The 15,626-nt window shown below is 40.7% G+C and overlaps 1 protein-coding gene across 1 annotated transcript in view; it reads right to left on the minus strand.

The window, feature by feature from the left end:
- Positions 1-15,626, minus strand: part of LOC115167609 (protein kinase C-binding protein NELL1-like) — a 500,899-nt gene that overhangs the window by 328,246 nt on the left and 157,027 nt on the right. The window contains exon 9 of the mRNA XM_029722201.1: positions 12,108-12,210. Within this exon, the coding sequence (XP_029578061.1) occupies positions 12,108-12,210 (103 nt within the window). The remainder of the gene's footprint in view (positions 1-12,107; positions 12,211-15,626) is intronic.

Here is a 15,626-nt window from a genome sequence, read left to right on the forward strand (position 1 = left end):
CATTGCCTGCATCCATAATGGGTCTGCGGTCAAACGACCACCCCTCATCACTGTCAAACGCTCCCTAAAACACTTCAGCGAGCAGGCCTTTCTAATAGACCTGGCCCGGGTATCCTGGAAGGATATTGACCTCATTCCGTCAATAGAGGATGCCTGGTTATTCTTTAAAAGTGCTTTCTTCACCATCTTAAAAAGGCATTCCCCATTCAAAAAATTTAGAACCAGGAACAGATATAGCCCTTGGTTCACTCCAGACCTGACTGCCCTTGACCAGCACAAAAACATTCTGTGGTGTACTGCATTAGCATCGAACAGCTGGTGCACAAAATCTAAGGAAGTCTCTAGATTTTGCTCTCCTGAAGTAGAGTATACTGTGATAAATTGCAGACCACACTACTTGCCAAGATAGTTTTAAGCTATACTTTTCGTGGCTGTTTATATACCACCACAGACAGATGCTGGCACTAAAACCGCACTCAGTCAGCTGTATAAGGAAATAAGCAAACAGGAAACCACTCACCCATAGGCGGCGCTCCTAGTGGCCGGAGACTTTAATGCAGGGAAACTTAAATCAGTTCTACCAAATTTCTATCAACATGTTAAATGTGCAACCAGAGGGAAAAAAAATCCTAGATCACCTGTAGTCCAGACACAGAGACGCACACAAAGCTCTCCCTCGCCTTCCATTTGGTAAATCCGACCACAACTCTGTCCTCCTGATTCCTGCTTACAAGCTAAAATTAAAGCAGAAAGCACCAGTGACTCGGTCTATAAAAAAAGTGGTCAGATGAAGCAGATGCTTCACAGACCGGAACATGTTTTGGGATTCTTCCAATGGCATCGAGGACGTTGTCCCCACAGCGACTGTATGTACACACCCCAACCAGAAGCCATGGATTACAGGCAACAATCGCACTGAGCCAAAGGGTAGAGCTGCCGCTTTCAAGGGGTGGGACTCTAACCCGGAAGTTTACAAGAAATCCTGCTATGCCCTGCAACGAACCATCAAACACCATCAAACACCATAGTCCCTGTGCCCAAGAACACAAAGGCAACCTGCCTAAATGACTACAGACCCGTAGCACTCACATCCATAGCCATGAAGTGCTTTGAAAGGCTGGTAATGACTCACATCAACACCATTATCCCAGAAACCCTAGACTCACTCCAATTTGCATACCACCCAAACAGATCCACAGATGATGCAATCTCTAATGCACTCCACACTGCCCTTTCACACGTGGACAAAAGGAACACCTATGTGAGAATGCTATTCATTGACTACAGCTCAGCATTCAAATACCCTAGTACCCTCAAAGCTCATCACTAAACTAAGGCCTGATCATCGACAATGACGAGACAGCCTATAGGGAGGAGGTGAGAGACCTGGCCGGGTGGTGCCATTATAACAACCTATCCCTCAAAGTAACCAAGACTAAGGAGATGATTGTGGACTACAGAAAAAGGAGGACCAAGCATGCCCTCATTCTCATCGACGGGGCTGTAGTGGAGCAGGTTGAGAGCTTCATGTTCCTTGGTGTCCACATCAACAACAAACTACAATGGTCCAAACACACCAAGACAGTCGTGAAGAGGGCACGACAAAGCCTATTCCCCCTCAGGAAACTAAAAAGATTTGGCATGGGTCCTGAGATCCTCAAAAGGTTCCACAGCTGCAACATCGAGAGCATCCTGACCGGTTGCATCACTGCCTGGTACAGCAATTGCTCGGCCTCCGACCGCAAGGCACTACAGAGGGTAGTGCGTCTGGCCCAGTACATCACTGGGGCTAAGCTGCCTGCCATCCAGGACCTCTACACCAGGCGGTGTCAGAGGAAGGCCCTAAAAATTGTCAAAGACCCCAGCCACCCCAGTCATAGACTCCTGAACAGGTAATCAAATTGCTACCCGGACTATTTGCATTGTGTGCCCCCAACCCCTCTTTTACTCTGCTGCTACTCTCTGTTTATCATATATGCATAGTCACTTTAACTACAGTGAGGGAAAAAAGTATTTGATCCCCTGCTGATTTTGTACGTTTGCCCACTGACAAAGAAATGATCAGTCTATAATTTTAATGGTAGGTTTATTTGAACAGTGAGAGACAGAATAACAACAAAATAATCCAGAAAAAAATGCATGTCAAATTTTTTTTAAATTGATTTACATTTTAATGAGGGAAATAAGTATTTGACCCCTCTGCAAAACATGACTTAGTACTTGGTGGCAAAACCCTTGTTGGCAATCAGAGGTCAGACGTTTCTTGTAGTTGGCCACCAGGTTTGCACACATCTCAGGAGGGATTTTGTCCCACTCCTCTTTGCAGATCTTCTCCAAGTCATTAAGGTTTCGAGGCTGACGCTTGGCAACTCGAACCTTCAGCTCCCTTCACAGATTTTCTATGGGATTAAGGTCTGGAGACTGGCTAGGCCACTCCAGGACCTTAATGTGCTTCTTCTTGAGCCACTCCTTTGTTGCCTCGGCCGTGTGTTTTGGATCATTGTCATGCTGGAATCGCCATCCATGACCCATTTTCAATGCCCTGGCTGAGGGAAGGAGGTTCTCACCAAAGATTTGACGGTGCATGGCCCCGTCCATCGTCCCTTTGATGCTGTGAAGTTGTCCTGCCCCCTTAGCAGAAAAACACCCCCAAAGCATAATGTTTCCACCTCCATGTTTGACGGTGGGGATGGTATTCTTGGGGTCATAGGCAGCATTCCTCCTCCTCCAAACACGTCGAGTTGAGTTGATGCCAAAGGGCTCCATTTTGGTCTCATCTGACCACAACACTTTCACCCAGTTGTCCTCTGAATCATTCAGATGTTCATTGGCAAACTTCAGACGGGCATATATATGTGCTTTCTTGAGCAGAGGGACCTTGCGTGTGATGCAGGATTTCAGGATTTCAGGAAAATAACCTCACACTCAACGTCAACAAATCAAAGGAGATGACTGTGGACTTCAGGAAACAGCAGAGGGAGCACCCCCCCATCCACATCGACGGGACAGTAGTGGAGAAGGTGGAAAGTCTTAAGTTCCTCGGCGTACACATCACAGAAACTAAAATGGTCCACCCACACAGACAGCGTGGTGAGGAATGCGCAACAGTGCCTCTTCAGGAGGCTGAAAAAATTTGGCTTGTCACCAAAAACACTCACAAACTTTTACAGATGCACAATCGAGAGATCCTGTCAGGCTGTATCACCGCCTGGTACGGCAACTGCACCGACCACAAATGCAAGGCTCTCCAGACTGTGGTGCGGTCTGCACAACGCATCACCGGGGGCAAACTACCTGCCCTCCAGGACACCTACAACATCCGATTTTACAGGAAGGCAAAAAATATCATCAAGGACAATAACCACCCGAGCCACTGCCTGTTCACCCCGCTTCCATCCAGAAGGCGAGGTCAGTACAGGTGCATCAAAGCTGGGACAGAGATTGAAAAACAGCTTCAATCTCATGGCCATCAGATTGTTAAACAGCCACCAATAGCACAGAGAGGCGGCTGCCTACTGACAGACTTGATATCATTGGCCACTTTAACTTCATTAGGGTAGGGGGCACTATTTTCACCTCCGGATGAAAAGTGTGCCCAAAGTAAACTGCCTGCTACTCAGGCCCAGAAGCTAGGATATGCATATAATTGGTAGATTTGGATAGAAAACACTAAAGTTTCTAAAACTGTTCAAATAATGTCTGTGAGTATAACAGAACTGAAATGGCAGGTGAAAACCTGAGGAAAATCCATCCAGGAAGTGCCATTACTTTGAACTGGCTGTTTTTCCAATGAAAGCCTATCCACCATTTAAAGGGATAGGACCCAGATTCCGTTCCCTATGGCTTCCACTAGTTGTGAACAGTCTTTAGACATTGTTTCAGGCTTTTATTCTGAAAAATGAGGAAGAGGACACTGGGATGTCCTCAGAGCTGGTTACTGCGCACGACCGAGAGCACGCCTTTCTTGTTTCCTTTTTATATTGACAAAGCTTTTGTCCAGTTGAAATATTATTGATTATTTAGGCTAAAAACAACCTGAGGATTGATTATAAACATCGTTTAACATGTTTCTACAAACTTTACGGATACTATTTGGAATTTTTGTCTGCCTCTTGTGACCGCATTTGAGCCATTGGATTACTGAACAAAACGCGGCAACAAAATTGAGGTTTTTGGATATAAAGAGGGACTTTATCGAACAAAACAAACATTTATTGTGTAACATGGAGTCTTGTGAGTGCAACCATACGAAGATCAAAGGTAAGTGATTAATATTATTGCTTTTCTGACTTTTGTGACTAATCTACTAGGCTGGTAACTGTACGTAATGTTTTGCGTGCTGAGCGCTGTCCTCAGATAATCGCATGGTTTGCTTTCGCTGTAAAGCCTTTTTGAAATCTGACACGACGGCTGGATTAACAAGAAGGTAAGCTTTATTTTGATGTATAACATATACTTTCAAGAATGTTAAATATTTGAATTTAGTATTTTTGAATTTCGCGCTCTGCAATTTCACTGGATGTTGGCCAGGTGGGACGCTACCGTCCCACACCCCCTATAGAGGTTAATAAATAGAACACTAGTCACTTTAATAATGGCACTTTAAGAATGTTTACATATCTCGCATTACGTTTCTCATATGTACAGTTGAAGTCGGAAGTTTATATACACTTACGTTGGAGTCATTAAAACTCGTTTTTCAACCCCTCCACACATTTCTTGTTAACAAACTATAGTTTTGGCAAGTCGGTTAGAACATCTACTTTGTGCATGACACAAGTAATTTTTCCAACACTTGTTAACATACAGATTATTTAACTTATAATTCACTGTATCACAATTCCAGTGGGTCAGAAATTTACATACACTAAATTGACTGTGCCTTTAAACAGCTTGGAAAATTCAAGAAAATGATGTCCTAGCTGTAGAAGCTTCTAATAGGCTAATTGACATCATTTGAGTCAATTGGAGGTGTACCTGTGGATGTATTTCAAGGCCTACCTTAAAACAGTGCCTCTTTGCTTGACATCATGGGAATATCAAAAGAAATCAGCCAAAACTTGAGAAAAACAATTGTGTACCTCCACTAGTCTGGTTCCTCGGGAGCATTTCCCAAATGCCTGAAGGTACCACGTTCATCTGTACAAACAATAGTACGCAGGTATAAACACCATGGGACCACACAGCCGTCATATCGCTCAGGAAGGAGACGCGTTCTGTCTCCAAGAGATAAACATACGTTGGTGCGAAAAGTGCAAATCAATTCCAGAACAGCAAAGAACCTTGTAAAGATGCTGTTGGAAACAGGTACAAAAGTATATATATATGCACAGTAAAACGAGTCCTACATCGACATAACCTGAAAGGCCGCTCAGCAAGGACGAAGACACTGCTCCAAAACCATCATTAAAAAAAGCCAGACTATGGTTTGCAACTGCACATGGGGACAAAGATTGTACTTTTTGGAGAAATGTTCTCTGGTCTGATGAAACAAAAATAGAACTGTTTGGTCATAATGACCATCGTTATGTTTGGAGGAAAAAGGGGGAGGCTTGCAAGCCGAAGAACACCATCCCAACCGTGAAGCATGGGGGTGGCAGCATCATGTAGTGGGGGTGCTTTGCTGCAGGAGGGACTAGTGCACTTCACAAAAAAGATGGCATCATGAGGCAGGAACATTACGTGGATATATTGGAACAACATCTCAAGACATCAGTCAGGATGTTAAAGCTTGGTCGCAAATGGGTCTTCCAGATAGACAATGACCCCAAGCATACCCCAAGCATACTTCCAAAGTTGTGGCAAAATGGCTTAATGACAACAAAGTCAAGGTATTGGAGTGGCCATCACAAAGCCCTGACCTCAATCCCATAGAATATTTGTGGGCAGAACTGAAAAAGCCTGTGCGAGCAAGGAGGCCTTCAAACTGACTCAGTTACACCAGCTCTGTCAGGAGGAATGTGCCAAAATTCACCCAACTTATTGTGGGAAGCTTGTGGAAGGCTACCCGAAACGTTTGACCCAAGTTAAACAATTTAAAGGCAATGCTACCAAATACTATTTGAGTGTATGTAAACTTCTGACCCACTGGGAATGTGTTAAAAGAAATAAAAGCAGAAATAAATCATTCTCTACTATTGTTCTGACATTTCACAGTCTTAAAATAATGTGGTAATCCTAACTGACCTAAGGCAGGCAATTTTTACTAGGAATCAATGTCAGGAATTGTGAAAAACTGAGTTTAAATGTATTTGGCTAAGGTGTATGTAAACCTCTGACTTTAACTGGATATAATGTGTACTGTATCCTTCACTATCTATTGCAGTCCAGCCTCTCTGTCACTGCTCATCCATATATTTTACACTTATATATTCTTATCCCATTCCTTTACTAGATTGTGTGCATTAGGTATTTTTGGGAAATTTGTTAGATGTTGTGGACTTGTTTGATATTACCTGTTATATACCGCTGCACTGTCATATCTAGAAGCATAAGCATTTCGCTACACTCACAATAACATCTGCTAACCATTTGTATGTGACCAATAACATTTGATTTGAGTTTGTCACCAAAATTCTAATCAAAGGTGCACCATATTTAAAGGGATGCCTTAAGATAAATGTACTGAAAACCCTATTGAATGAAAAAAACATGAGAAAATCTGTTGGCCAACAAGTGGGAGGGTTTTCAGCAGTTGAAATAAATTTATTCAGAGCGTGCAAGCTAGCCACACCTGCAGAGTGCATTACGCAAATTAATTAGGAAAGTCTGTATACCAAATACTGAGAAGTGCGTAGGAAAGGTGTGTGTAGGAAAGGCATAAATTCTGAAGTCGGGATAGGGCCATAAGAGCTTTGCACGCCTGGATTGTACAATATATGCCCATTATTCTTTTTTAAATTATTCAAGCTCTGTCATTTAATTTTTGATCATTGCTAGACAGCCATTTAAGTCATCCTATAGATTTTCAAACCGATTTAAGTCAAAACTGTAGGCCACTCGGGAACATTCATTGTCGTCTTGGTAAGCAACTGCAATGTAGATTTGGACTTGTCCTGCCAAAAAGTTAATTCTTCTCCCAGTGTCTGTTGGAAAGCAGACAGAACCAGGTTTGTCTCTAGGATTTTGCTTGTGCTTATAGCTGTATTCCGTTTATTTTGATTTAAAAAAAACTCTGTAGTTCTTGCGATGACAAGCACACCCATAACATGATGCAGCTACAACCAACATGTGAAGAATGGTACTCAGAGATGTGTTGTGTTGGATTTGCCCCAAATATAACGCTTTGTATTCAGGACAAAAGTTTGACACATTTTTTGCAGTATTACTTAAAGCTGCAATATGTAACTTTTTGGGCGACCTGACAAAATTCACATAGAAATGTGAGTTACATTGAAAGCAAGTGTAAGAATAGTCTGTTCTATTTGCACTATTTCTGTTTCCCGTTTTTACTTTGTTTTTTTTACACCAACTACAAACAGCTGAAAATACAATATTTTTGGTTATGGAAAATATATTTCCCAGCAGTTTAGATGGTACAATGATTCTCTACACTATACTTCCTTCTTTAGTCACATAAATTGAAATTAGGAGAACTATTAGAATTTTAGCAACCAGGAGATGGCGTAGCGATTTCTGCATAGTGCATCTTTAAGTGCCTTGTTTATATTTTGATTCTGTACAAGCTTTCGTCTTTTCACTCTGTCATTTAGGTTAGTATTGTGGAGTAACTATAATGCTCAGTTTTCTCATAACACAACCATTGAACACTGTAAATGTTGCAAAATCACCAATGGCCTCATGGAATCTCTGAGCAGTTTCCTTCCTCTCCAGCAACTGAGTAAGGAAGTGACTGGGTGTATTGACACACCATCCAAAGTGAAATTAATAACTTCACCATGCTCAAATGGATATTCAGTGTTCTGCCTTTTTAATGTTTTACACATCTACCAATCTGTGACTTTCTTTTTGAGGCATTGAAAAACCTCCCTGTTTTTTGTGGTTGAATCTGTGCTTGAAATTCACTACTCGATTGAGGGACCTTGCAGATAATTGTATGTGTGGGGTACAGAGATAGTGTAGCCATTATAAAATCATGTTAACCACTATTATTGAGAACCAAATTAGTCCATGCAACTTATGTGATTTGTTAAGCACATTTTTATTCCTTAACTTACTTAGGCTTGCCATAACAAAGGGGTTGAATACTTATTGACTCAAGACATTTCAGCTTTAAATGTATCAAAAAAATTCCACCTTGATGTTATGGGGTATTGTGTGTAGATCAGTGACACAAAATCTCAGTGTGAAGTGGAAATGTGGAAAAAGTTAAGGGGTGTGAAGGCACTGGAGCTGCTTACCAAGATGGCATTGAATGTTTCTGAGTGGCCTAGTTACAGGTTTGACTAAAATCGTCTTGAAAATCTATGGCAAAACTTGCAAATGGCTGTTTAGCAAGGATCAACAACCAATAATTTTTTAAAAGATGAATGTACAAATAAACTCAGCAAACTGCATTTATTTTCAGCAAACTTAACATGTGTAAATATTTGTATGAACATAACAAGATTCAACAACTGAGACATGTGACATGTGACTAACAGAAATTGAATAATGTGTCCCTGAACAAAGGGGAGTCAAAATCTAAAGTAACAGTCAGTATCTGGTGTGGCTACCGGCTGCATTAAGTACTGCAGTGCATCTCCTCCTCATGGACTGCACCAGATTTGCCAGTTCTTGCTGTGAGATTTTACCCCACTCTTCAACCAAGGCACCTGCCAGTTCCCGGACATTTCTGGGGGGAATGGCTCTAGCCCTCACCCTCCGATCCAACAGGTCCCAGACGTGCTCAATGGGATTGAGATCTGGGCTCTTTGCTGGCCATGGCACAACACTGACATTCCTGTCTTGCAGGAAATCACACACAGAATGAGCAGTATGGCTGGTGGCATTGTCATGCTGGAGGGTCATGTCAGGATGAGCCTGCAGGAAGGGGACCACATGAGGTACCACATGAGGATGTCTCCCTGTAACACACAGTGTTGAGATTACCTGTAATGGCAACAAGCTCAGTCCGATGATACTGTGACACACCGCCCCAGACCATGACTGACCCTCCACCTCCAAATCAATCCCGCTCCAGAGTATAGGCCTCGGTGTAACGCTCATTCCATCGACGATAAACGCGAATCCGACCATCACCCCTGGTGAGACAAAACCGCAACTCGTCAGTAAAGAGCACTGTTTGCCAGTCCTGTCTGGTCCAGCGACGGTGGGTTTGTGCTCATAGGTGATGTTGTTGCCGGTGATGTCTGGTGAAGACCAGCCCTACAAGCCCTCAGTCTAGCCTCTCTCAGCCTATTGGGGACAGTCTGAGCAGTGATGGAGGGATCGTGCTTTCCTGGTGTAACTCGGGCAGTTGTTGTTGTCATCCTGTACCTGTTCCGCAGGTGTGATGTTCGGATGTACCGATCCTGTGCAGGTGTTGTTACACGTGGTTTGCCAATGCGAGGACGATCAGCCATCCGCCCTGTCTCCCTGTAGCGCTGTCTTAGGCGTCTCACAGTACGGACATTGCAATTTATTGCCCTGGCCACATCTGCAGTCCTCATGCCTCCTTGCAGCATGCCTAAGGCACGTTCACGCAGATGAGCAGGGCCCCTGGGCATATTTCTTTTGATGTTTTTCAGAGTCAGCAGAAAGGCCTCTTTAGTGTCCTAAGTTTTCATAACTGTGACCTTAATTGCCTACCGTCTGTAAGCTGTTAGTGACTTAATGACCATTCTACAGGTGCATGTTCATCAATTGTTTATGGTTCATTGAACAAGCATGGGAAACAGTGTTTAACTTTAGAATGAAGATATCTGGATTTTTACGACTTATCTTTGAAAGACAGGGTCCTGAAAATGGGACGTTTCTTTTTTTGCTGAGTTTATTATACAATCCAGGTGTGCAAAGCTCTTGGAGACTTACCCAGAAAAACTCACAGCTGTAATCGCTGCCAAAGGTGATTCTAACATGTCTTGACTCAGGGTTATAAATGAGATATTTCTGTATTTCATTTTCAATAAGTTTGCAAAAAGTTCTAAAAACATGTTTTCACTTGGTCATTATGGGGTATTGTGTGTAGATAGGTGTAGACAAAACATCAATTTAATCAATTTTGAATTCAGGCTGTAACACAACAAAATGTGAAATAAGTCAAGGGATATGAATACTTTCTGAAGGCACTGTACTGTCATGACGTTGGCCTGTTGGTGAGGTTTATTACCCCCATAAATACCTTTCCCCTTTCCTCTCTCTCAACTCTACAGAGTGACTTTTGGAAAGCCCTTTGTTGAAATAGAGAGTCTGGTAACATCTAAAGGGTGATAAACAGGACCATATTTCGGTAATCCAACCAGTTGAAAATATGCATTGGTACTTAAAGAATATGATGTCAGATCAGTTGTCATCTGAGACATTATTATTGATGATACGATGACATAAACTGTAGCTTGGAAAGTCTACACATTCTAGTTATCAGATTCACATGGAATTGTTGTGCAATTTAAACGTTTAAATATGAAACTACTTGTGAACAGATGAAATGTAATTTTAGCTTCTAAATGAGAGAATTGTTTTCATAAAGTAAAAACTTGGCTCACTCAGTGGCCCCGCCCAAGTGCACAGACATTGGTTGTGAACTATGAAACACGCCCTTCTCTTCCCTACTACATAAGCCCCTTTACAAAAATGTAACATTTCTGTTCCCGAGGACGTGAGGACTGCTGTCCATACGTTAAAAATGGCTAATATCAACTACAGAACTAAGCCAACCTCAGCGTGAGCTCTGGTTGCGAATGGTTGAACAACAATAACCTAACAAAATTAGCATCATGTTTCCGGTGACGTGAAAACTGCTGTCCATACGTTAAAAAGGGCACATTTCAACGTGGAGGTGACGATCGACACGTTGGAAGGATGAATTTTGACTATACCAGCCAGAATATAGCATGAGCCTAAAGTATGACAACTTGGTATGAACTTTGAACTCTTATTCACTAGAGAAGTGATACCTCCTAGCCATTGAGTTAGCAGCAGCAGCTGTAAACGTGGACTAGGAAAGGACAGACAAAGTATCTATTATACCACACGATGACGGTACTACAACGTATCCACTCTACCACCAGACATTCTTCAGAGGACAAGAGATCCCTGCTGGACAACACGGCCTACCATCTATGACCAACCTATCGAAGCACAGCTCAGAGTAAATATTTCTTGCATTTCCCTTTTCCAAATGGGCGGTTATTTAGAATGCAGAAGAACCTGTATTTACGATAGCATAGCTGCATTGGGTCCGATAGAGACCCACAACTTTTGTTCCTCAGTCTTCCCGCGCTTTCATTCAAACCCAAACCCCTTTCTTTGTGTAACCAGCCGTCATATTGGTTCTGTCATCTAGGGATGTTTTCATGTATGACATAATTAGTAATCAATATATGATCCATCCTCTGTATATGTAATTTTGTGTGATTATTTAGGTATTTAGTAAATAAATAATTAAACCAAATTTTGTATTGCTGATTCAACTTGTTAGCCAGGGTTCGTGAAGGTAACCAATAATTCTACGACATTCAGATGAGACTGAATAAGGTGACGATTAATAATTGACTGCTATTGATGTAAAATATTACCAGGTCTTTAAGAGTTTATTCGGAAGATAACGGCTCTATAAACATTATTTTGTGGTGCCCCGACTTTCTAGTTAATTAAATTGACATAATTAGTTTTATTAGGTAATATTAATTACAGAGAAATGATTTTATAGAATAGCATGTCATATCACTTAATCCGGCATAGCAAAGACACGACAGTACCTATAACTAAAGGTACAAAGGAAGTACCATACAGTGCACCACCCCGTTACAAGCGTTTGTATCCCTTTAGGAACAAATCAAATCCTTTTTTTTCTTAAGGTGTGCCACACTCTAAAACAATAACTCCACTGGATACACTGTCCCTATTCTCAGACGATACACAGCCTGGTTCTAGACCCATGTGAGCGCCGTCCTCCAGCACATTGTCTCCTCACTCTGTGGTCAAGGATGGATGACAGTACTCACGTCGGCATTTCTTGCAGCAGGTGCCCTCCACATGCACGGAGAGAGAGTCCTCTGAGCAGTTGGCGGGGGGACAGAATATCCTGCGACACTCCACTACTCCGTTCTGTAGAGACAAGAGATTACCCTAAAACACACAGATAACATCCCAGTGTGTGTGCGTGTCTGTGGCACTGCCAACAAGACGATTGTAAAACAGAGTGTAAAACATAGAGACAAACATACTGCTTTCAAAAATCATGTCCTCATTTAGCAGTCCTCACTTATCTGTTATTTGTGCAAATCACATAATCAAACCATCAAACTCAATCATAAAAACCGGACTCTGTAATAGACTCATAGCAGGAAGTCATGGTGGTAATCTCTGATGGTTAAAGCCCGGAAAATACTAGACAAATTGTAATTAAGCAATAATGATGATACTGATATTCATATTAACAGCATTTATAACAAATAATAATAAAGAATAAGCAAATATGAATAATTACGCTATACTTCTCACTGTCTGTCCCTCAAGTTGTGGCAGGAGGCCACAAATTTGGCTGCTAAAAACACAGCATTTAGTTTTTTTCCCCAATTATGTATTTAAGTTTGTCTTCATCGTTTAAATTTTCTAATTCTTCGTATTGTTGTGTAATTGTGGGAAATAATGTATTTCTTACATCAAAATATCTGTCACAGTTTCACAGAAAATTTGTCTCTCTCTCTTCCTGGGGGCAGAATCCTGGGGGCAGAATGAGAACAGCCTGTCCACTCTGACAGTGGTTTATAGTACTTATTTAAAATATTTCAGAGTACTAATTAAGTCATTTTTGGGGGGTATCTGTATGTAACCCTCTCACCAGGCTCGAAAGACTCTCACAATATTAACTTATGCAGAGTATCTCAGCAGCATGGGATGTTAGGTGAGAAGGACATCTCCAATAAGAATTCCTATTGTAAACTATCTAGGGTTATGACAATAGGGTATTAACTTCAGATGAAATGATTATAGGTTTCTGTTATTGAATCAGGATAAACCATCCCATGCATTAAATTCAATTGAAACAATCAATGACTCCACCAAGGCAATATACATAACGTTCCATATGTGTATTAAAACATTTTAAAACACAAATACATTTTCAGACAAATCAAAATAAAAAAAAAAAATAATCCCCAATGAGTCATGCACAGTGTCCAAATTATTTCAAGTTTGCCTAAATAAACCGTTGGCGCGCGTTGGAGCTCAAAAAAATGACAACACCCAAAAATATCCTGAAGCACCTCACGTTGTGGTTACTCACTACTTGGTAGATATTCCCTCAGTGAAGTATGGCAGTTCCATGCAGGTTTCCTCACAAAGTCCAAGGCAAGCACAGCTACCCATGCAGAGAGTACTGCTTAGCCGTAACCGATATCCCATGGGAACACGAACTCGTTAAGCTTCCCAAGCACTTATCTCCCGGTGTCACACGATGTTAGGCTAACCTCAATGCTGGCAAATACCTCCACGACAAGACGGTAGCTTCAGTCTTTACTAAGTTTTAACAACATTATAACAACTCTTTTATAAAATAAAACATGTCTTAGTAAGTATGGGTTTTGTTCTAGTTCTGTCGTCTTCTTTTATAGCTTTTCTTCACCAACCGTCCTAAGGTAAAACGTCCATCCTTTCATCAACGTCTTGTTCCCTCTCTTTTTTTCCCAGGCCTCCCGTTAACCAGGTCAACTCCCATTGGCCACAACTTAACAAGCGACCTTATTGGTCAAAACGTACACTTCAAAGTAAAACAAACTATTCACTTATACATTAAATAAATATTTCTTCCAATCATCTTTTAAATATATAACCAATTAATTATAACAAATAAACTCAATACCTGGTTCAAACAAGGGTATTACATGTACTTTACTATTTATATTTTTGCCAACTTTTACCTTTACTTCACTACATTCCAAAATAAAATAATGTACTTTTTACTTCATACATTTTCACTGACACCCAAAAGTTCAGGTTACATTTGGACAGGAAAACTATCCAATTCACTCACTTATAATGAGAACATACCTGGTCATCCCTACAGCCTCTGATCTGGCAGACTCACTAAACACAAATGCTTCGTTTTTAAATTATGTCTGAGTGTTGGAGTGTGCCCCTGGCTATCCGTCAATTAAAAAAAAACAAGAACATGTTTGTCTGGTTTGCTTAATATAAGGAATTTTAAATTATACATTTCCCATTTACTTTTGATAGTTAAGTATATTTGAAACCAAATACCTTTTCTTTAAGGGGTGGATCAGCTTTAATATTGCGGATAGATTGTTGCTTCCATCAATGTAATTATCTGCATCATTTCCAATCCCCCATATATTTTTGGGGTAAATATCCATATACATATATATATGTATGTATACACAAACATTCATACATATACACACATACATTTTTTAGAATATACCTTTATTGCTCCCCGCAAACACTACCACCCATCCCCCAATTGGAGTAAACTAATAAACAATAACACTTAGGCTTCTACCTTCAGTTTAAACATATTATACACATTTTACAGACACAATCTATTTTACAATAGTTATATTTTCTTTGTTTTTAGTCCGTCCTCTATTTCTGATGTCCATCCAGTGTGACTTCTATTTGTAACTGTGCTATATCACAAAACTTCTGAACCTATATTTTACAGACCCCGTATGTTTTACATAACTGTGTTATATCACAAAACTTCTGAACCTATATTTTACAGACCCCGTATGTTTTACATTGGTCATCTTGTTGTTATTAGTCCCACCCTTCAGCTCCATTCAACTCCATTCAACTGGGGCAGCAGGGTAGCCTAGTGTGTTGGTGTTGGACTAGTAACCGAAGGTTGCAAGTTCAAATCCCTGAGGTACCAATCTGTTGTTCTGCCCCTGAACAAGCAGTTAACCCACTGTTCCTAGGCTGTCATTGAAAATAAGAATTTGTTCTTAACAGACTTGCCTAGTTAAATAAAAGGTAAATAAAATCCCATCTGTCTCTTAACACCATCCATATTGGATTTATATTTGCCATATATTTTTCAACTGTGCTGTGATGTTTCACACCTATTCTCATAGCTTCCACAGATTGTAAATTAAAGAAACTTTTTTGCTAAAATAATTATTATATTATTGATTAATTGACTATGACTTTTCTAATCACCCACTTTTGCCATCTGCAGCGTTAGTTCCAGGTAAATGTTGCAATTCTTCAGCCATTCCTGGACCTGTGACAAAAAACGAGCTACATATGGACAGTACCAAAATAAATGATCTAATGACTCTGCCACCTCGCAGCAAAATCTGTGGAGCTGAGAAGATTGTATCCCCCATATATTTAACATTCTATTGGTTGCAAGATTTTTGAATAATAATTTAAATTGAAAAATTAGAAGTTTTGAATCCGTTATTGTTTTGCATGTCAATGGAATCGGTACATCGAAAATGTCTTCCCAACTATTTTGCAATTTATACAGCACAGCTGTCCATTTTTTGGTCCTTAAATGA

Source organism: Salmo trutta, chromosome 29 (assembly GCF_901001165.1).
Source record: "Salmo trutta chromosome 29, fSalTru1.1, whole genome shotgun sequence".
Lineage (NCBI taxonomy): Eukaryota > Metazoa > Chordata > Actinopteri > Salmoniformes > Salmonidae > Salmo > Salmo trutta.